This window comes from Myxocyprinus asiaticus, chromosome 28, assembly GCF_019703515.2.
Source record: "Myxocyprinus asiaticus isolate MX2 ecotype Aquarium Trade chromosome 28, UBuf_Myxa_2, whole genome shotgun sequence".
Taxonomy (NCBI): Eukaryota; Metazoa; Chordata; class Actinopteri; order Cypriniformes; family Catostomidae; genus Myxocyprinus; species Myxocyprinus asiaticus.
In genome coordinates this window covers 1,972,801-1,996,004 of record NC_059371.1, presented here as the reverse complement: position 1 = coordinate 1,996,004, position 23,204 = coordinate 1,972,801, and the positions used below count along the sequence as shown (strand labels likewise).

The following is a 23,204-nucleotide window of genomic DNA, read 5'->3' as shown; positions in this document are numbered from 1 at the left end:
GTTAACTTTGACAGCTCTAGTAATAAGGTTTAAACCTACAAAATGGTTCAAACTGAATATTATAATCTCCAATAGCTTTTAACTGTAAGTGATTGTGTTTGTACTGCCAGCTAATCGTGAGCGTTGCTGCTGTGATATCAAGCTGTGTGTTTGTTGTTGAAGGTGGTGACCGTGTCATATCTGCGTCTGAGCACGAGTCCAGTGTTGTACACCACTAACAGAGACACTGTGTCTGCCATACCGCTGGGAGCTGTCCTGACCTTCACTGTTCATTTCCATGACAACACCGGAGAGATGTTACACAGCCACAACTCACTGCTCACCTTCTCCATTAACAGGTGCATAGCAAACACTTGCACTTACTGTCACACGTGAAACAGAGCCGATCAGAGTGAGAGAAATCTTTTCAGGATGCACTACACAAACATCTACACAACCTATGAATGCTTTACTTACTGTATAGTTGACTCTGGATAACAAAGGAATTGTTCCCCCCTAAAAATGAAAAACATGTTAATTATTCTCCCTAATATCACATATGTCTTTCTTTCTTCAAAAGGAGAATTTTTATAAAGTTGTAAATCAGATATGGTGGCTACGTCGATAACATCAGACCTCATTGGTTCCCATGGTTCCACATGATGTCATGGCGATTTGGTCACGAGACAACATGAGAACCAATGAGTTTTCAAACGTTATTGAGATTTATGGGATATGAATAAGAATTGTAAAAAAAAAATTGCATACATCAGCTTCTGTGAGTAGGTTGACTAGTATAAAGACAAATATACAGATGCAGGTATTCACTATACAGACATACTGTATGTATTTCTAAATGAATTGAGATCAAATGATACGTTTTTCTCTGCAGGGATGATCTGGTGCAGGTTGGTAAGGGTTTGAGTAACTGCACACTGACCGTGCGGACGGTGAATGTTGGTTTGACTCTGCTGGCGGTTTGGGATTCAGAGCAGACCGGACTCGCCGATTACCTGGCCTTGCCCGTTCAACATGCCATTCATCCAGCCGAAGCCCGGAAACTGGTGGTGGGAGACGTTGTGTGTTTCTCAGCACAGTTTGTCAATCAGGATGGTTAGGAGTACCACAGACCCCACCAAACACACCAGACGGGAAATACAGGACATACTCGCACTGTATGTGCAGCGTAAGATCTCATGATGTTTCTCTCATGTGCAGGTCTGTCAGGTGTGTGGAGCTCGTCGTCCAGTGCTGTGCTGCAGGTGGAGTCCAGGACCGGTGTGGCTGTAGCCAGAGACACAGGAACAGTCACTGTGTACTACGAGATACCAGGTCAACTCCGCACTTACCGGGAGGTGAACATCCATGCAGCTTTACACAGATAAATTGCCATTGTTGCAATCTTGAGGTCCAGACACACTTTATTTTGTGTATTTGTATTGTAATGCTGTATTTTGGTAGGTTTTGATTGAAGGTGCATCTCGGACAACTGTCATGATTCCCTCAGTGAAGAGAGACAGAGACTCAAGAGTGCTGATGTCCACCAGAGATGGAGGAAGTAACCTCATCGGTACAGACACTCATTAATTTACTCTTGATTATGTGCTGTTGTTATTTTTAAGTGTGACTTGAGTGTCTAAAATAGTTTAAATATGCTATTTTCCGGAATATAAGTAAAAAAAAAAAATTTCCATCATCCGAAAGGTCCTGTGACTAATTTACATAATTTATATGTAATTGACGTCGGCAGATCAAACACGCTGCACACCAAAACACAAACAGATGAAAACATCAGTCATAGAGAAGGTAGTAGCCTTTTGAAGTAGCTTATACTGAGTATTCTGCCTTTAAAAAGTACTTCATGCAGCCAGTTTAAATTTTCTTGAATAATGGCTTTGAAAAATGTGAATATACAGAATGTGCATAGAAAGATCTTAAATGACTGGGATTACCTGTAAAAGTGTTGTTCGTCTTGCCCAACTGGTAGAGTGTAGTGCTAGGAAGATCATGGGTTGGATTCCCAGGGAACAGACAATGTACACTTTGTTGATTAGCCTACACATCCATGTACTCTAAGCTATTTGGTAAACTTCAGCGTTATGTGAACAAGCATTTTCCTCGGATGATCATGTCTGTGAATGGAGCAGCACAAGTGCAGGGAATCTGTGTGTGCGTGTTTAAAAGATGCAGCGCATTTCTCTGACGGACTATAAACCTGTGAATCGGAATATATTTGAATCGGAAATCTTTTTAATACCCAGCCCTACTCCTTTGTTAACCATATTTTATTTATTTAGGCCTGTTTATTAAAGTTTTAAACTGCTGGGTCACATTACTCACACATCTTGTTTATTAATCTGTTTGAAAAGGACATATCATATTTCTATTGCTATTATAGTTATGCTTATCAAAGAAGGCCAATATAACGTCATACTATATTGTGTGTCATGCAAATTAGACCTATCATTCATCATTTCACTGCACACATCTCATCAACTGCCCGGTCTTGCAGATTCATGTTTTACAACATCAGGAAAATCAGACCTTTCCTCTCTGAATATGCTACACAGCTCCTGGTCCAAGATCTGGTCATTTCAAGACTGGACTACTGCAATGCTCTGTTGGCTGGCCTTCCAGCTAACAATTAAGCCACTGCAGATGGTCCAGAATGCAGCAGCGTGTCTGGTCTTCAATCAGCCAAAAAGGGTTCATGTCACCCCACTCATGATTTCACTCCACTGGCTACCTGTAGCTGCCCGCATCAAATTCAGGTCTTTGACTCTGGCTTTCAGGACAGCCAATGCACCCTCATACTTCAATTCACTATTTCAGGACTATGCTCCAACTTGCTCTCTGCGGTCTATGAACGAGCGATGCCTGGGGATCCCATCACAAAGAGGCTCAAAGTCTATTTCACGATCGTTCACTTTCTCTGCTCCTCTGTGGTGGAACGAACTTCCGAGCTCCACACGACCTTCAACATTTATGAACCAGCTGAAAATACATCTGTTCTGCAAGCACTTAAACGACCCACTTACTACTGCACTTAACCTGCACTTAATGTACAAAAAACAAAATTCCTTGTCTGTCTCTTCTGTGCTAGCATCTTTACTACTCCAGCCACTGTGAGAACTTGGCAGTCCTATACTGCAGATGTTGTTAAACTTAGTATGACAAATTGCTTGCTATGTGTCTCATTTGTAAGTCGCTTTGGATAAAAGCATCTGCTAAATGATTAAATGTAAATGTAATCTTTATTTAGACCTATCATTCGTGCGGAGACTGCCTAATGATTTTAATGCAAAAATTTGTTTTCAACTTTTGCAACATTGTTATCCTCTAAAAATAGTAGGCAACGGCTTTCCAATGATTAAAATATTAATAAAATGTATTTACAGTATGTCCCTTTGTCTCTGGAAAAACTAAGAGTGCGAGATAGTTACGTTTAAGCTGCACTTAATGGACTTGAGAGTGGTTCAAAGGACTGGGTGATATGACAAAAAAATCTACATTTTACTTTTAAAATAAAATAAACTTTTAAATGTTCTCAACTAAAAAGTAACTCATAATACGATTAAAAAAACATGTTCTTTATTAGAATGTAAGGCAACCTGGTTAGAGAAATTATTTTCATTATAGGAAACATAGGTGTGCAAGAAAAGTGCACCACACAGGAAATCCTCAACATAGTGGTAATATATTATAACAGCTGTTCATTTATAGTATAAAATAAGAAAACAGCAAAATGCCTCTTAGCCAGTATAGGTATTATATTTTATCTAAACCAAGTCTAGTTTAGGCCTATCTGGAAAGTACTATTTGTATATCAAAGAGTTTGTATGGTTTTAAACCATACTTCGTTATGGTTTAAGGCTGCACGATTGATAGAATTCAGACTGAGAATGCAATATAGCTTTGCACGATTTTTAAACGGCAAAATGTTGCATTTTTAAAATCTGATATTCTGCATTCATCACTTCAGTCAGTGATGTGTGAGCATGTGGCACCCTCTAGCGGTACACGATGAGCAGCGCAGCAGTATAATTTATCATTACAATTCAACTAACCCGCAAAGTTTGTCAGAATGATCGCTTCTCAAATGTTGGCTATAGTGATCTATCTGATTTACCATGGTAAATGGAGCGGTGGATGTTTTTAATGCTCCCATTTATAGCCTTTCCATATGATTTTATATGAAGTGCCTGTAACTGTCACGTAACTAACACTTTTATCATGGATAGTTAAAGGAAAGTATGGAGAACGTTCATCAACATGCACAGAATGCCAAGGCCAGTTCTGATTAAGACAGTGTATTCATGCGTAATGGACGAATCTGATCTTCTGTCACACTGTACAATTGCACTGGAAATATTACCGGTGTCTTTTATATCAGTATCCATGTTGTTAACCTGTTATGTTCATTTGGAGCATGCACGTGCAGCTGATCAGATTGGGGGCAGCATTAAGCCAAGTGCTGTGACATTTTTTTTTTTCTCATACTTATTCAGCCTTTGGTGGATTGACAGTGAATCTAACTATAGCATTGCTAATATTTTTATGCAAAACCTCGATTCCTCAATTTAAAAAAATCACCCAGCCCTTCTACCTATAGAACTATGCTTTTGGGAAACGCGCCATAGAGATTAAGTACTAAAGTGCTACTAACTAGTGCTGCATTAAACCTAGCCCTGAACTGTTAAGCTTTATGAATTATTATTATTATTATTATTATGCGAAAGTGCTCGCACCACCCCCACTAAGATGGTGAAAAAGGCTGATAACCGATTAATCAGATGATAGTTTTAATCAATTTAATGTTAAAAAATGTTCTTAGTCTTTCTTTACTATGATGGGTGCAAACACAGGCTACAAGAGTATAAAATCAATAAAATCCCAGATGCAGTTCATTGTGCAACCAAAATCCCAATAATAACCAGGAAACAAAATTAAGATTTAGTGCATAATGTGGGACTTTTAACTCTAAACAAGCCCGGAATACACTTAACTCATTTTAGGACTCTTATTTTGAAACTTGGCTCCGTTAAAATGCTCTATATTTAAATTATTTTCCAAATGAAGGTTTTAATAGCCTATGTATTCACTAGATTAAAGATTACTATACACTGTATACCTGTTTATTTCACAAGATTCTTTTTTTTTTTTTTTTATTATTATTACAAGATATGAAGTTAGAGACAGGGCATGTTACTCTATAGTTGCATTTTTCTTTGCATGTACTCACTTTAATTTAGAACACTTAGTTTATCTAATCAAAATAACAAAATATGCATTGATGTGAGGAAACAATATGGATGGATATTTTCAATGATGAAAAATTTTGATATATCAAATCCCCACGATATGTCAGTGATTGTTTTTATTTCACCTCTATAGACCGCTTTTATATTGTAGAATCATTCAACGCCGGCAACAGAGGAATCTTGAATAAAGAAAAAAAAAGATATTGTGGGCATAGATTTTTTACAATAACCGATGGTTCCGAAAAGCAACTATTGGCACTGATTAATCGATTAAACCGATATATCAGTCTACTGCTAGCCAAAATGACAGACAGCATTTGGGAACACTGAGGAATTAAAAAAAAAAAATCATAATAATCATCAGAGATTTTGCCAAAAACCGATAGTTCCGGAAAGCAACAATCAGCACAGATTAATACACAGTAATGGTCTACCTTTAGTCACAATGACGGACAACATATGGAATTACCTGTCAGAGTTTCAAAAAATCTGTAAATGACAAATTTCCGGTTAGCGCCATCCCTGGTTACAGTCTCCTAACTCTCCCACACTGTTATGTTGTGTCTTCAGGCAGCTGCTCCTCTTCTCAGTCAGACAGCATCAGTCTGCTCCACCCAGAATCCTCCATCAGCTGTCAGCTTCACTTCACCAGCAGTGCTGTGGATTTCTCACCTCATGACGTCTATCAAACTCACACAGCGTTTGACACCAGCACAGGTCTCTCTACAGGAACCTTCATGCAGCCATCAGATTAAAACCCATTATATTTAAATTAGGGCTGTCAATTTAATTTCTTTCTTTTTTTTTATTCAATTAAATATATTAATTTAATGATTATAAAAAATAAAAAAAGTCATTTGATAGCAATTACTCATGCCCCCTGAGTTTGAGCCGTACATTCGTTTCTTCATTAAGAATTTTTATGTTCAATGATATGGGAATAAAACAATCAGTAGATTGACTTCTGAAACCAATTTTTGCATTGTCTAATCAATACTTTACTCGTCTGCCACAACAATGCATTTAAAATATCTTCAATTGGATCTTTTTTCAACTAATTTTTATATAAATGATTGTTTGAAAAGAATTAATCATTGACAGCTGTAATTTAAAAGTGATTTGTCTCTCCTGTGATGTGCAGGTTTCTACAGCTGTGTGTTGAGTTTTAAAGGCATGAGTGATCAGCAGTTGAAGGTGTTGAGTATGTCCATGACGGATGTGGAGGTGTCGGCTGCTGTACAGGGCAGTCACTTCACTGCACAACAGATCAGTGTTCGGCTGCCGGTCAATCCAGGAATCTACGCTGATCAGACTGATATCATCCTGAGTAACCAGCACACATCTGCTGAGCTCAACGTCTATGGGACTACAGCTGCTCTACAACAACTAGATGTAATGATCTGACATCTTATTCTGCCCATTTGAAAGCAATTTTTTGTTCATGCACAACCGGTCAAAAGTATATATTTGACTGAAATGTTTCTCATGATCTCTAAAATCTTTGATCTAAAGGCTTATGCTCAAAGGAATGGAATTAGAAAACAAAAATGTAATAAACAAAAATAATGGATGGGTTGGAGCGAGGAGTTACCATTTCAGGATGCACCTCATGAAGCTGCGGCACACTAGTGAAGAGAAAATTCCACAAAACAAATGAATGCATGAAAAAAAAATTTCAGGGTAACTCCTCTCCTTTCGGAGAAATTCGCCATTTTGAAACCATAATCGGTCACTTTTGTGATTGTGAAGAGCAATGATTAATGTGCAAAAGTGATTGATATTTAAAAGCGTTAAGGGTCTTTCACATGACTCGCGTCAGCGCTGCAGAATACATTGAAGTCTATGAAGTGACGTCACTTTACACCAAAGTGTTTTTCACACACATGTTTCTGCTTCACCAATAATGTCTTTGAGAGCACTAAGCAACAAGAAATAACTAAAAACTGTCCAAATTTGTGAAGAGACATTGAATGTCTCATAATTTCTTTTAATGAAATATTACCTTATCATTTACGAATATCAGAGACCCCAGTTATTGAACTAATTTAAATTCACTAAGAAAACGCTTAGACCTAAACATAAACGAGTCCTTTTATTACTTTCTGCTATCAAAGCAACTGCAAGCTTTTTTTCTCTCTTTCAAATACATGTTTTCAATGTTTATTGTGCACACCTCCCGCTTTTTTAAGTGGCAAACTCGTAAAATCGCCCCTCTGTGATGCTTTCTGCAACTCTTGTCACGTGGAGGGCAATGCGGTGCTTGACGCTGGCATTGAATGGAGTGTTGACGCCTCGACTCAACTCATGTGAAATGTGCTTTACAATGACGAAAGAACATTATTGAAATTCAAATTTATTATTATTTGTCTATTATTGTGGTCTTTTCTGATAAAAGTCATGCTCAGCAATTTAAATACTGTAGGAAAATGATACCATAGATCTGCTTTGTGTTTATAATTCTTATACTGAAGTCAGTAGATTTGTAGCCATGCAAGTTTTAATAAAGGAGAAGGTAAGGATGTTATTGAAACTCACTATTATTAGACTATTATTGTTGTCTTTTTGGATGAAAAATAATGCTGAGACTGAAGGAAGACTATAGATCTGCTTAAACACTATAAAGTTTTCGATTTCGGTCATGAACGACTCAAAATGATTCACTGACCCACTCATAGCACATAAGACGCTCATTTTTCTCCACCTAGTGACATTTCCAGAAGGGGTCACTGAACTAATCAGTTAATAAAATTGAATAAATTTGTGAAACAGAAGCAAGCCTCACCAAAATACTCTTTATTTTTGCAGCTAATTCTGCATAATTGTAAACTTGAATAAAGTTGAATCACTAAAATAGCTGGAATTGGTGCTTTTAGCTTATTCTTTAAAAAAAATATCCCCAGAAACTTTTTTCGTGGACCAGTGATTGTCTTACCTTTTTTGCCCCTCATGAGTTTGTATTCCTGTAATTTGTTGTGGCATTGCCAGAACAAATCTACAAATTAGAAAAGAAGCAAATTTGTTGTATTTTCATTACCCATTTAGTGCTCTTGCCACCTGTGACCTCACACATCGTAGCCTACCTATGTGAATTTCTTTTTTTCTTTTTTTCTTTTTTTTGCATAGCCGAATTTCAAACATTACAAGTAAACACGCTACTAAGACAGACAGAAAACATGGACAAGTTCTTGAAAAGGAAAACTATTGATGATGGTTAGCCTATGTGGGATAATGGTGTGCCATAGAATTTTTTAGTCGTAAAAAGTGTGCCGTGGCAGAAGAAAGGTTGGGAAACACTGTTACTAGAGAATGACCAGAGTGTGCAGAGCTGGAATCTACACAAAAGAGTGACTACTCTGTAGAAGTTCAAATATAAGAGAGTTTAAATGTGATCAGTTTTTGGTCACTGCTTACAGTAACTGCCATATGCCATACTTCCTTTTGTAATAGTGGGTGTGTCCAAGCTTTTGACTGGTAGTGCATGTCTCAGATGAATAGTGTTTGTAATGTGATTGTGATTGGCAGTTTCTCATGTTTAGGTGAAGAGCAGTTCTCCTGCGATCCTGATAAAGGAGAAGGAAGTTTCCCAGGGTGTTCCCAGTTTCATCAGATACACAGTTAGTGTGGTGAAGCCGCAGAGCGCGCTGACAGCGTTTTTGTCTATAAGCAGCGCGTCCAGTGATCAGGTGCTGCACATCCCTGTATCTGTTATGCATGTAGCAGCCAGCAGCACTTCTATGCAAGGTTTGTTTCACATTTAGCTCCACTTATAACAGGGGTGTCAAACTCAATTCCAGCCCTGGCCACAAGTTATTATACTAATCCAAAATGCACCACAGTATCACAAAAAAGCAGATGATGGTGTTTCACCAGATTGTAGAGAGGAACAATGTAAACTGCCCAATAAATATGCTACTTTCCAGCAAAATAAAAGCTCCAGGTGAAGGTAAAGTAAACATGACAAATATAATACTACCATTTTTATATATATATATATATATATATATACACACACACACACACAGTTGAAGTCAGAAGTTTACATACACCTTAACTAAATACAGTTAAACTCAGTTTTTTACAATTACTGACATTTAATCGTAGAAAATATTCCCTGTCTTAGGTAAATTAGGATTACTACTTTATTTTAAGAATGTGAAATGTCAGAATAATAGTAGAGAGAATGATTTATTTCAGCTTTTATTTCTTTTATCACATTCCCAGTGGGTCAGAAGTTTACATACACTTTGTTAGTATTTGGTAGCATTGCCTTTAAATTGTTTAACTTGGGTCAAACATTTTGGGTAGCCTTCCACAAGCTTCTCTGAGTCAGGTTTGTAGGCCTCCTTGCTCGCAAACTCTTTTTCAGTTCTGCCCACAAATTTTCTATCGGAATGAGGTTGGGGCTTTATGATGGCCACTCCAATACCTTTACTCTGCTGTCCTTAAGCCATTTGCCACAACTTTGGAGGTATGCTTGGGGTCATTGTCCATTTGGTCATTATGGCCAAACAGTTCAATATTTGTTTCATTAGACCAGAGGACATTTCTCCAAAAAGTAAGATCTTTGTCCCCATGTGCTCTTGCAAACTGTAGTCTGGCTTTTTTATGTCGGTTTTGGAGCTGTGGCTTCTTCCTTGCTGAGCAGCTTTTCAGGTTATGTCGATGTAGGACTCGTTTTACTGTGGATATAGATACTTGCCTACCTGTTTCCTTGAGCATCTTCACAAGGTCCTTTGCTGTTGTTCTGGGATTGATTTGCACTTTTCTCACCAAACTACGTTCATCTCTAGGAGACAGAATGTGTCTCCTTCCTGAGCGGTATGATGGCTGCGTGATCCCATGGTGTTTATACTTGTGTACTATTGTTTGTTCAGATGAACGTGGTACCTTCAGGCATTTGGAAATTGCTCCCAAGGATGAACCAGACTTGTGGAGGTCCACAATTTTTTTTGTGAGGTCTTGGCTGATTTCTTTTGATTTCCCATGATATCAATCAAAGAGGTTTGAAGGTAGGCCTTAAAATACATCCACAGGTACACCTCCAATTCAGTACACCTCCTATCAGAAGCTAATTGTCTAAAGGCTTGACACCATTTTCTGGAATTTTCCAAGCTGCTTAAAGGCACAGTTAACGTAGTGTATGTAAATGTCTGACCCACTGGAATTGTGATATATATTCAATTAAAAGTGAAACAATCTGTCTGTAAACAATTGTTGGAAAAATTACTCATGTCATGCATGAGTAGATGTCCTAAATGACTTGTCAAAACTATAGTTTGCTATTATTAAATCTGTGGAGTGGTTAAAAAATGAGTTTTAATGTGTATGTAAACTTCTGACTTCATCTGTACATTAATATAATATTATTTATAGTATACGCCATATTAATGATAGTTTTGCAACATACAAATGGAGGCTAAAGAGTAGACAAGCACAGAAGAGAAACTTCTTGTTCACACATGAATTATGATGAAACACATGACAACAATTCACCCAATGCTGAGTGTATGGAAACACATACAGCCACAAATATTTCAAGTTCAAATAAATTGAACCTGCAGATTTGCATTCACAATGCTTGTAAAACAAAAGCTAATTAAACTCAGAGCACTTCCTGAGATGGTCTAAGATCATTTACAGCATTTTCATAGGCAACACTATTCTTGCAAATGTTTTCAGACGACCGAAATACGTATGAGAAGTGTTTTTGCTGCACTCATCTGCAGCAGATCGCCACTGAACCTCTGATCAGACATCAACTGCTTTTTCTTTCATGTGTTCTTCAAAATTTAAACTAGTTTGTTTCTTTAACTCCTCCTTCGTTATTATTAAGAAAATCAACTCATGATTTACTCACCCTCCTGGCATCCCAGATGTGTATGACTTTCTTTCTTCTGCAGAACACAAATTAAGATTTTTAGAAGAATATCTCAGCTCTGTCTGTCCATACAATGCAAGTGAATGGGTGCCAAAATGATGTAGTTCCAAAATCCTCAAAGAGAGCATAAAAGTAATCCATATGACTCCAGTGGTTAAATCCATGTGTTCAGACATGATATGATAAGATAGGTGTGGGTGAGAAACAGATCAATATTTAAGTAATTTTGATCATAAATTCTCCTCACTGCTCAGTAGGGGGTGATATGCACAGAGAATGTGAATCACCAAAAACAGAAGGAGAAATTGAAAGAAAAAGGACTTAAATATTGATCTGTTTCTCACCCACATCTATCATATTACTTCAGAAGATATGGAGTTGTCTGCAGTACTTTTATGTTGCACTTATGTGGATTTTGGAGCTTCAAAATGTTGGCACCCATTCACTTGCATTTTATGGACATATAGAGCTGAAATATTCTTCTAAAAATCTTCATTTGTGTTCTGCAGATGAAAGAAAGTCATACACATCTGGGATGGTATGAGGGTGAGAAAATGATGAGATAGTTTACCCAAAAATAAAAATTATCTCATTAAATCGTCCGTTAACACTAGAAAAGCTGACACTAGAAAAAAAAAATTCTCTATCACCTTCTGTCACAATATACAGATCTGAAAGGTAGGGGACGCCCCAATGCTGCTTCAAAAATCTTGTTAAAAAAAGCTTCAAAGACTTGTAAAAAGGTTCTGTTTGCTCGATCTTCCTACTTTTACTCTTAGTTCATTCCACTAGATGGCAGCAAACACTAAGAAAAAAACAAATCTAACCCTCATAATAATAATAATTCACTATAGGCCTGTCGCGATTATTAAATAATCGTCTGATCGCGGTTATTTGATCTAAGGTTCTGCAGTTATTTGAGACATCATGGGCATCATGCTTTGGTGTGTTTAGAGATGTTGCCGCATATAGAGAAAAGAAAACCATATAGATGGCTCTTTAATACATCCCTTCTGCAGGACCCAGCATTTCAACAAATGTTAAAGAATAGAAGTTAATGCTTATGTAAAAACCAATTGGTCCTCTGTGGGTGTGGCATGGGAGGCGCTTAAGGCAGTTCTTAGGGGACGGATCATAAAATATGCCTCATTCATTAAAAAGATCAAAGCACAGAAATTCATAGAATTGGAAAAGAGTATTAAAAGTGCTGAAAAAAGCTGAAGCGCCAAATGTCATCCAATGGTCTTAGAGAGTTGACTCAGCTAAAATACAGGTACAATATTATTTTGTCACAGAAGGTAGAGTTTTGCTTATTCAGGGAAAGACAGACATATTCTGAGTCAGGGGACAAGGCAGGGAGACTTCTTTTGATACTTGCCTAAATGTTTCCTCAAGCATATAGTTGAACCCCAAATTATGTATTAACAGGCCCCCCTTTTGCTGGAAAGAATGGATTGAGAGAGGTGTTGCTACACTTGGTGACCTTTATGAAAACGGAGCTTTGGGGGCCTAGGTAGCTCAGTGGTAAAAGACGCTGGCTACCACCCCTGGAGTTCGCTAGTTTGAATCCCAGGGTGTGCTGAGTGACTCGAGCCAGGTCTCCTACAGTGCATCTGGAAAGTATTCACAGCGCTTCACTTTTTCCACATTTTGTTATGTTACAGCCTTATTCCAAAATGGATTAAATTCATTACTTTCCTCAAAATTCTACAAACAATACCCCATAATGACAACGTGAAAGAAGTTTGTTTGAAATCTTTGCAAATTTGCACCTTTGGCACCAATTACAACCTCAAGTCTTTTTGAGTATGATGCTACAAGCTTGGCACACCTATTTTTGGGCAGTTTCTCCCATTCTTCTCTGCAGGACCTCTCAAGCTCCATCAGGTTGCATCAGCATCGGTGCACAGCCATTTTCAGATCTCTCCAGAGATGTTCAATCGGGTTCAAGTCTGGGCTCTGGCTGGGCCACTCAAGGACATTCACAGAGTTGTCCCGAAGCCACTCCTTTGTTATCTTGGCTGTGTGCTTAGGGTCGTTGTCCTGTTGGAAGATGAACCTTTGCTCAGTCTGCGGTCCAGAGCACTCTGGAGCAGGTTTTCGTCAAGGATGTCTCTGTACATTGCTGCATTCATCTTTCCCTCGATCCTGACTAGTCTCCCAGTTCCTGCTGCTGAAAAACATCCCCACAGCATGATGCTGCCACCACCATGCTTCACTGTAGGGATGGTATTGGCCAGGTGATGAGCGGTGCCTGGTTTCCTCCAGGCATGACGCTTGCCATTCAGGCCAAATAGTTCAATCTTTGTTTCTCATGGTCTGAGAGTCCTTCAGGTGCCTTTTGGCAAACTCCAGGCAGGCTGTCATGTGCCTTTAACTGAGGAGTGGCTTCCGTCTGGCCACTCTACCATACAGGCCTGATTGGTGGAGTGCTGCAGAGATGGTTGTTCTTCTGGAAGGTTCTCCTCTCTCCACAGAGAAATGCTGGAGCTCTGTCAGAGTGACCATCGGGTACTTGGTCACCTCCCTGACTAAGGCCCTTCTCCCCCGATCGCTCAGTTTGGCCAGGCGGCCAGCTCTAGGAAGAGCCTGGTGGTTCCAAACTTCTTCCATTTACGGATGATGGAGGCCACTGTGCTCATTGGGACCTTCAATGCTGCAGAAATTTTTCTGTACCCTTCCCCAGATCTGTGCCTCGATACAATCCTGTCTCGCAGGTCTACAGACAATTCCTTGGACTTCATGGCTTGGTTTGTGCTCTGACATGCACTGTTAACTGTGGGACCTTATATAGACAGGTGTGTGCCTTTCCAAATCGTGTCCAATCAACTGAATTTACCACAGGTGAACACCAGTCAAGTTGCAGAAACATCTCAAGGATGATCAGTGGAAACAGGATGCACCTGAGCTCAATTTTGAGTGTCATGGCAAAGGCTGTGAATATTTATGTACATGTGATTTTTATCATTTTTTATTTTTAATAAATTTGCAAAGATTTCAAACAAGCTTCTTTCACGTTGTCATTATGGGGTATTGTTTGTAGAATTTTGAGGAAAATAATGAATTTAATCCATTTTGGAATAAGGCTGTAACATAACAAAATGTGGAAAAAGTGAAGCGCTGTGAATACTTTTCGGATGCACTGTAAGCAACCAAATTGGCCAGGTTGCTAGGGAGGGTAGAGTCTCATGGGGTAACCTCCTCGTGGTTGCTATAATGTGGTTCGTTCTCGGTGGGGCGCGTGGTGAGTTGAGCATAGATGCTGCGGTGGATGGCGTGAAGCATATCTATGTCTCCATGGCGACGCGCTCAACAAGCCACATGATAAGATGTGTGGGTTGACAGTCTCAGACGCGAAGGCAACTGGGATTCGTCCTCCGCCACCCGGACTGAGGCGAATCACTACGCGACCACGAGGACTTAAAAAGCATTCCAAATTGGGAGAAAAAGGGGAAAAATTACCCTAATTTTAAGAACGGAGCTTTGAGATCATTTGAAAATATAACCCAGCAATTTGTGATTTCTAGGTCTCAATTTTATTTGAACTTGGTATTGGAGGATGGGGAGTGGGAAAGGATTTAAAAAAATGTCAAAGTCAGTTATTCAGTTTAAGACTTCCTCTAGATTGTTTAGGCTTGGTTTAAAAGACACACCTACTGTACCTGCTGGTGATGGCCCTGTCCCAATACCCACACTTGTGGTCTTGGCCACTTGAATGTGCGTGCACGCGACAGGAAGTAAGTGTTCAAGACTGTCTCATGGCGGGGGCCTGGGTAGTTCAGCAAGTAAAGACGCTGACTACCACACCTAGAGTCACAAGTTCGTAAGTGTATCCCAGAGTTCATCATGTTCAGGAGCCTACACCCCGCCTACCCAAGCGATCGGTGTATTTTCGCCATGATGACGTCAAAGAAAGCTTTTCAACATAAGTTATTTATTATAATCAAATAGTGAAACGTAAATTAAGCATATATTTATTTTAATATAACAGAATATATTCAACATTATTTAACATTATTTCAGTTTGGGATGACTTAATAGCAGCATCATAATTACTAAATATTATTTATATACCTCTTTGTTATCCTTCTCACCCAGTTTGTTCTTGCTTAATACTGCTGGTGATTTTGGTAATTTATCAGCCAGTGTGGCATACAATATACGTTTTATTAAAAAAAAAAAAATTAACTACTACCACGGTTTCTTTCTCATCTTTATGTATTTAAAATATAAGTTTTAATGCTTATTTGTTGTATGAAACCACATACTGATAAGTTGTGTAAAGCAGTCTTTGGTCATCTTATATAAATGATAAATTATATAAATTATAAAGCATATAATTTAAGTGGTTTGTATTAGTAGTTATTAATGGATCACACAGGTTTATAGAATGAGGTTTTTATTTGTTTAAATAAGTTTTATGTGTTTTGAAAAACAAAGTAGAAAGAAATTGCTTATATTTTATATTTTACAGCAGTTATGGATGATGCAATTTTACAGTTAAACTGTTTTTAATGTGCAAAGTATTGAAGATAAAAATGAGTAAAAAATAATTAACTTTTGCAGTTATTTTCACACAAAAACATTATAAAAAATGTACTTCCATATTTTCTATAGCACAATACACTTCCAACAACCAGTAGTGTATTAATGAATGAAAAGATGGGTACAATTTTCAGTTATTTATTATTTTAATTAGGCTATAACAGTCACCGCTACCAAAAACAATCAGTCCTCAGCTGAGTGAAAAGACTAAAACAGCTGTCACAGCCAGCACCAACATCGTTAAGTCTACGAGTGTCCCAACGCGCAATCAAGTCATACACACACTCGCAGTCTTCATGTCTACTTGCACACTAGTGACCAAACACCGGAAATACGTAAGACAAGTGGGTAAGTAGGCAAGACCAAAACCACGAGTGGGGGTATTGGGATAGTGCAGATGTCAGTTGGAGGATGGAGACATAGCCCATGCTCTGTGGTTCCAGAATCTTATCTTTGAGGTTTTAGATACTCAAATTTCATTCTGCGCCACCTACTTTACATATATTGGGTGATGAGGTGGTCATTAAATTAGCTGACAAATATACAAAAAGCTGGGTACAAACTAATGTAATGACTGGCAGACAGATAATTCTTATAGGATGGAAGTCAGTTGGCACTCCCTCATTTCAAGAATGGTTCACCGAATTGGGCAGGGTGGCGGCATTTGAATATAAACAACTTAGCAGATTAGAGGCATATGGTAAGAAATGAGACAAATACAATCCTTTCTGTTTTAGGGCTATGACGATTAATTGTCATATAAATTGTCATATTTCAATTTCAAATAAATAAATCAAAAAAATATAATGGGGATATATGATTTCTTTTTATGGCTTTGAAAACATGAATGACATGAAAAATTATGTTTTAAATATGAAGATATTTCTAAATACTTAAAATATGTATTTTTACTTGACACTGTTGTTTTTGGAACTCATATATATATATATATATATATATATATATATATATATATATATATATATATTATTATTATTATTATTATTATTATTATTATTTTTATTAGATTTATATTTTATATTATGCATTATTAAAATATTTCCATCCTAGTTTCTTCACTTTCACAGGTTATTTTAATGCTCTGATTAAACCCACAAGCCCTTATTTTGCATGAAGCAAAACCTTTGAAATTTCGTTTCATCATTTTATCACTCCACAGAAATAAAGCGTGCGTCTCTGTGTCACTGTGTGTGTGTCATTAACACTGCGTTTATGAACTCGCAGTGACCAGAAACATTTGCCATTACACAATCGTTTAAAGTAGATGTTTTCCACAAGGGTGCCTCAGCAAACCTCCAGGGGAGCCTCAAGTTGACTTAAAAATGATTATTTAAAATCATTAATATTAAAATATGATAACTTTTAATGTCAGTTCCTTTAAGTTCCTGTACATGTGTCATCTCGAAATTATCAAAAATTAATTATAAGTATTTTTTTCTTTTGACACTCCACGTTTCTAGGGCCCCGAATATTGTCTTGGGCGAGAGGGGAGCCTCAGAGTCAAACAAGGTTGAGAACCACTGGTTTAAAGCGAAACTGGAGCACTTTGCGTTCACTATCACTATTTATATTTGTTTGTGAGTTTGGCGTGAGCCTCTGCTGACGGTGTGCGCATCAGGGCATCTTCCGGACAGGAGCTGCTCTTGTTGACCTCTGCAGTGCGGTTCAGTGACACTCGGAGTTCAACTGAATGACACACATACACACGTTCATGACATTTAGCCTATATATTTGCTTAAAATTCCCTCATTTGGGCATGAAAATGTGATTGGAATTTGAAGGGCGCATCAATCGTGGTTATCTAAAATAATCGCGGTTAGATCAAATAACCGCGATCAGGCGATTATTTAATAATTGCGACAGGTCTACCTAAATGTCATTATCCAGAAGAGTTGCCTTTTATTATTTTTAAATAGATTTTTATTTCATGTATTTGGTAAGAAATGACTGTTCCTTTGATTTAAAAAAAATAACACTTTCATTTCGAAGCAAATACATAATTATAGGGATTTATACTGAATATTGTCAATAGGCAAAACAAAAGCAAAAAAATCAGGAGACATTTTGTAGACATTGCACAGTCCTTTCTATGTTAGGCTCTCCTAGGCACTAGTCATCTCCAGCTCTGCTGAAAAGCCCTGAAAATGTGACCACTTCATTTCAAACTAATGTTATGTGATGTCTCAGAACAGCGTTGAAGCACTTCTCATACAGTTTGAACAAAGATATTTGCCGGCTTTTTCAAACAATGTTCCCTGACTCGGTCACAGCATAAACTTTTACTTGTGGCAAAGACAGAACAACATATTTGATTTGGTCTAGCCCTGCAGTTCAAGGTGGAGCGTGTTAGAAATGTTAATAATGGAGGGCTGTTATTGCTCATGTTTGACTAGAACAAATGGATGTTCATGTCTGATTTTGGGAGAATGGCATCCAGTCGGGGTACCTTGGGTATAGTAATGAACATAAGCATTAGTATAATGAACTTTAATAACTACTATAGATGTCTGCATGCTAATACACACAGTAGGTATACAGTATCAAAGCATTAACTACAAATCATTTAAAGATGTGACTTCATGTCGCATCTAGTGGTGAATAAGTATATGCATAAACACAATACATTTGTGTCATATACAACTGATGTGTCCCAGTAGCGATTGAAATGACGTGCAGGTCTTAACATTTTTTTAAAAGGTAGTCAAAAGTATTTCATTTGAAGTGCTGATACCGGCAGATATCAGATACTGTTTTAAACTAGTTTAATCAAGACATTTGGAGTCCTGGAGGTTCTTTTATCCAGTGGAATTGTTTAGTGGGCAAAGAGGGACAAGAATTGACACCTCACCAGCTGCTTCTGACTTTTATTATGCTCATAAACACTGACACAAGCTGTTTTACTCTTACAGCACAAATGACAGATGCAACGGATGGAGCCAATATTTTTCAGCAGTTTATTGACTCGTATCAAGTGATGTTCTTCACTCTGTTTGCTCTTTTGGCTGCCACAGCTGTGGTCATCATTGGTAAATACCTCCACATAATCCACAACACTTTTCAATATCATAACAGGCCATTTTATGACTGTATATTTGAGGAATTCACCTGTTTTCACAGTCTGCCATGCGCTGTTTTCACCGAGAGATCCTGTCAGTCATCCTGCATTCATACAGAGGTCTCCGCCCCCTGCAGGTACATGTTTCTAAAATACTCCTGCAAGAACATTATAAGCAAATGTAACCCAAATTCAACAGCATTTAACACTTAACCTCTTAATGTTCTGTATCTTATTTTTGTTTTAGATAATCTGTCACTCTCTGTGTGTTAAAGGGAAACGTTAAAGGGATAGTTCATCCAAAAATGAAAATTCTTTCATCATTTACTCACCCTCATGATATCCCAGGTGTGTATGTCTTTCTTTCTTCAGCAGAACACGTTAAAGAAAAATAGTAAAATATCTCAGCTCAGAAGGTCCTTAAAATGCAAGTGAATGGAGATTTCTCTTTTGAAGCTCCAAAAATCACAGACAGTCAGCATAAACGTCATCCATACAACTCCAGCGGTTAAATTAATGTCTTCTAAAGCGATACGATCACTCTTGGTGTGAAAAAAGATCAATATTTAAGCACTTTTTTTTAACTCTAAATCATGCTTCCGTTCAGCAGTGGTAAGCACATGTGACGTAATCACGTTGGCATTTGAAACACGTGAGAACTGAGGCACGTGAGACACAGCTGGAAGAGCAGCGCTGTTTACAACTGAGGAGGAACGCTGTTCAGTAGCATGGTTGGTTTTGGTTTAGATCTGTATTTTTCTGTTTCTTTACTAACATTCGTGCATTTGTGTGCTTATCCTGGATGTTTCAATCAAGTGGAGAACGTGAGATTATATCTGTAACATGGCAATGCGAATATGTCACACGAGAGACCGCATGATCTCCGGAAGCTTACCGGAAGCGATGGTTTGTTGTTAAAAAGTACTTAAATATTGATCTTTTTTCACACCAAAAGTGATCGTATCATTTCAGAAGACATTAATTTAACCGCTGGAGTCACATAGATGACATTTATGCTAACTGTCTGTGATTTTTGGAGCTTCAAAAGAGAAATCATCATCCACTTGCATTTTAAGGACCTACTGAGATGAGATATTTTACTGTTTTTCTTCAAATGTGTTCTGCTTAAGAAAGAGTCATACACACCTGGGATAACATGCGGGTGAGTAAATCATGAGAGAATTTTCATTTTTGTGTGAACTATGCCTTTAATATTAGTGTTCTTAGAGGTTTAGTCTCTTTTGCGGTAAATTATTATTTTTTTATTTTATTTTTTATATATATAAAAAATTCTTTCTGATGATGCATCAAAAACAATCTTACTTTTTTAGGGCTGTCAATCGATTAAAATGTTTAATCGAATTAATTACATGACATGCCGATTAATTTAATGAATTGCCAGTATTTGCTGAGAAAGGCCCTGAAATAAAGATAATTAATTATAAATAATACTTAATTAAAATGATTATCAGTTCAGTTTGCAGTTGAGTTCATCAATCTGTCCTTTTTCTCACAGGACGAGTTTTTGCGTTTCGTCTGCCCTATTTTTTGTTATGAAAGTTTGACAGACAAAAGTTGAAAATCGCATCTCAAAAATGTAACATTTTGTGGTGCTTCGTCCAGCGGTCATGATTAGATGCATGCTTACATGTGTCCTGTATGAGCAGCTCTTATTCTGTGGCTGCGCTTCATGTGAGGTTTGTTGAGACGTGCTGACTGCCCACTGCTGACACGGCTCATGAAAACATATACATGTACTTCAAGCTTGAATTGCTCTGACAGGTGAACAATACATACTTTTATTATGGAATTCACGCAAAGGTCAAGGGGCATGATTAATTGTGTAATTTTTTTTAAAGCTCTGTTTTTGTATATAATTAATCACACTAAATTAATGTGTTAAATTGACAGCCCTAGTTTTTTATTTCCATTTTCCACCCTCTCTCTGACACACTTAAACAGGCTGTTTTTTATGACTGTGATTTTCTTTTGTAAACGCCCTCTGCACATGTGAAATAAGTAAGGGGCTGTTCAGACAGAGCACGTGATTTCAGGTCCAATATAGTTTTTAACTGCTCCATGCTTCAAAGCTTCATTATTTCATGACAGATTCATAAAACTTTCTGCGGTCTTACCCAGATGCAGAATGATTCTTGCACTCTCATAAATAATTGTGAAAAGAATTACAGATTGACTGATATTGTTTTTGCCACTGATCCCAACTATTTGTAAATGTCCGATTCTCACAACAAAGCCAGTCAAGAATCAGTTTTAAAGTTTCTTATTTTTTTTTTTTTTTTTTTTTTTTAAACATGTTATATAGGTTTTAGTTTGACCTGTTTTAATTTTTTTATCCTGGATTTTGACATGAAAATAGCTAGAAGCTAGCATGTCATTAAAAAACAAACAAACCTCAACTCTTAACTGAAATTTTTGATTTTGTTTTCCCCCAGGTGTCGCTAAACTGACTGAAAGCCCCTTTAACAACAGTGTGTCTTCAGAAGTGAAGAGAAGCCCACGATTACACTTGTATTCACCCGACTATAACTCCAGATGAACTCTTCCACCTGATGACTGAAGATGCAGTGCCTTACCAGTGCTTACCATAGCTTTTCTTCATTCAGATGTGCTGAGATGCTATTGCTTTGTGCTTGTTTGAATTCTATAAATTGATGGTTGGACTTGTTAGTTATTCAATAGCTTCATTTTTTGTTTGAGAAATTCTAATTTTGTGACAATTTTGCTGTTAAACATGTTAATCTGATTTGTTTTTGAAGCTCAGGACAACCTTTATACTAATGTGAGCTTGTGGTTTGGTAAATGACGTAGCATGTTATGTTGTGAATAGTGCAACCACTGAATCCGTCCAAAGTGCTCTTAAAAAGTGTTTATGCAGAAACTAATGGCCAGTCATCTTATTTTATTATTGATTTTAAACGTGTTAAAGAACTTTGAAGAACTCTTTTGAGTTGATAATAGTGCAGCTTTCTTCAGTTATTAATGTGAAAAGAATGTTAAATGAGTTGAAGGGCTTCATTCAGTTCAAATGCTATAGAAGATGTAAAGAGATCATGAAAGACGGAGTGACGGAGTGACTAGTTTGCTGTAGAAATGAAGTACCAGTCAAACAATGCATACATTACACTGATCCATTTATTACTGTGAGTTCTCGTTCAACATTGTGACTGTTTTTGACTAAATAAATGCCAGTCTTAGTTAAAGTGACACTGAAAATGAATCAAGACTGTTTCTTCTAATATCTGCCTCGTTAAGTGACCTATAAAACTGCAGTACTGAATACAATGAGGTATTATGATTTGTCAATGTTTGACTGTTTAATCTGTAGATGTAAACCACTTCTGAGCCTTCGACAATGTGAGTTTGCTCCGTCAATCTTACTTCCCTCAGATTCAGAACGTTAATAATAGCATTTCAGAACAGCCTTTATTTACATTATGCTTTTGTAGCATGTTTGTGATCTGTAATTTAAAAAAAATAAATATGCTTTTTATAAGTATCACCTACTCTGGTTTTTACTTTGACAATTCACATTTGCCATTTACTCCTGTTGTCCAAGCATTATGAATTATGTTTCTAAACATGATACAAGACAGATGTTGTAAAATTCTTTACTAAAATTTGGTAGCTGGAGTTCCATAGAAATTTGTCTTTAATAGCATTTGTAGGCAGATAATAGATGTAATGAAAAGTGAATTTCAAAAGCACTGGTTCAGTTTTTTAGCCTTGGAGAAACGAGTTCCCAACTATGTAAATTCACATTTTCCATATTAAAGGGACAGTTCAACCCAAAATGAAAATTCTCTCATCATTTACTCACCCTCATGTCATCCCAGATGTGTTTGACTTTCTTTCTTCTGAAGAACACAAATGAAGATTTTTAGAAGAATATTTCAGCTCTGTAGGTCCATACAATACAAGTGAATGGTGACCAGAATTTTGAAGCTCCAAAAATCACATAAAAGAAAACAGAAGTAATCCATATGACTCCAATGGTTTAATCCATGTCTTCTGAAGTGATATGATAGGTATGAGTGAGAAACGGATCACTTTCACATTCTTAATCCATATGCCCCCTACTTGGCAGGGGGAAGCTTTTCAAACAAAAAAGGACTTAAATATTGATCTGTTTCTCACCCACACCCATCATATCACTTCTGAAGATATGAATTAAAACACTGGAGTCGTATGGATTACTTTTATGATTCCTTTATGTGCTTTTTAGAGCATCAAAATTTTGTCACCCATTCACTTGCATTGTATGGACCTACAGAGCTGAAATATTCTTCTAAAAATCTTCATTTGTGTTCTGCAGAACAAAGAAAGTCAAACACATCTGGGATGGCATGAAGTGTGAGTAAATGATGAGAGAATTTTCATTTTTGTGTGAATTATCCCTTTAAATTTTAAGCTGATAACTTACTATAACATAACCAACCATTCCTTT

The 23,204-nt window shown here is 37.3% G+C and overlaps 1 protein-coding gene across 3 annotated transcripts in view; it reads left to right on the top strand.

Moving 5' to 3' along the window:
* LOC127419563 (nuclear pore membrane glycoprotein 210-like) overlaps positions 1 to 22,468 on the top strand; it is a 70,229-nt gene extending 47,761 nt beyond the window's left edge. The window contains exons 31-40 of one of the 3 annotated variants that reach the window (XM_051661066.1): positions 163 to 338; positions 872 to 1,092; positions 1,198 to 1,334; positions 1,441 to 1,549; positions 5,811 to 5,957; positions 6,382 to 6,632; positions 8,777 to 8,981; positions 18,594 to 18,710; positions 18,802 to 18,876; positions 21,193 to 22,468. In XM_051661066.1, the coding sequence (XP_051517026.1) occupies positions 163 to 338; positions 872 to 1,092; positions 1,198 to 1,334; positions 1,441 to 1,549; positions 5,811 to 5,957; positions 6,382 to 6,632; positions 8,777 to 8,981; positions 18,594 to 18,710; positions 18,802 to 18,876; positions 21,193 to 21,296 (1,542 nt within the window). In that variant the 3' untranslated portion in view covers positions 21,297 to 22,468. Of the gene's footprint in view, positions 1 to 162; positions 339 to 871; positions 1,093 to 1,197; positions 1,335 to 1,440; positions 1,550 to 5,810; positions 5,958 to 6,381; positions 6,633 to 8,762; positions 8,982 to 18,593; positions 18,711 to 18,801; positions 18,877 to 21,192 lie in introns of those variants that run through there. The other 2 variants (XM_051661068.1, XM_051661067.1) reach the window with 2 other exon arrangements.
* The last annotated feature ends 736 nt before the right edge of the window (positions 22,469 to 23,204 follow it).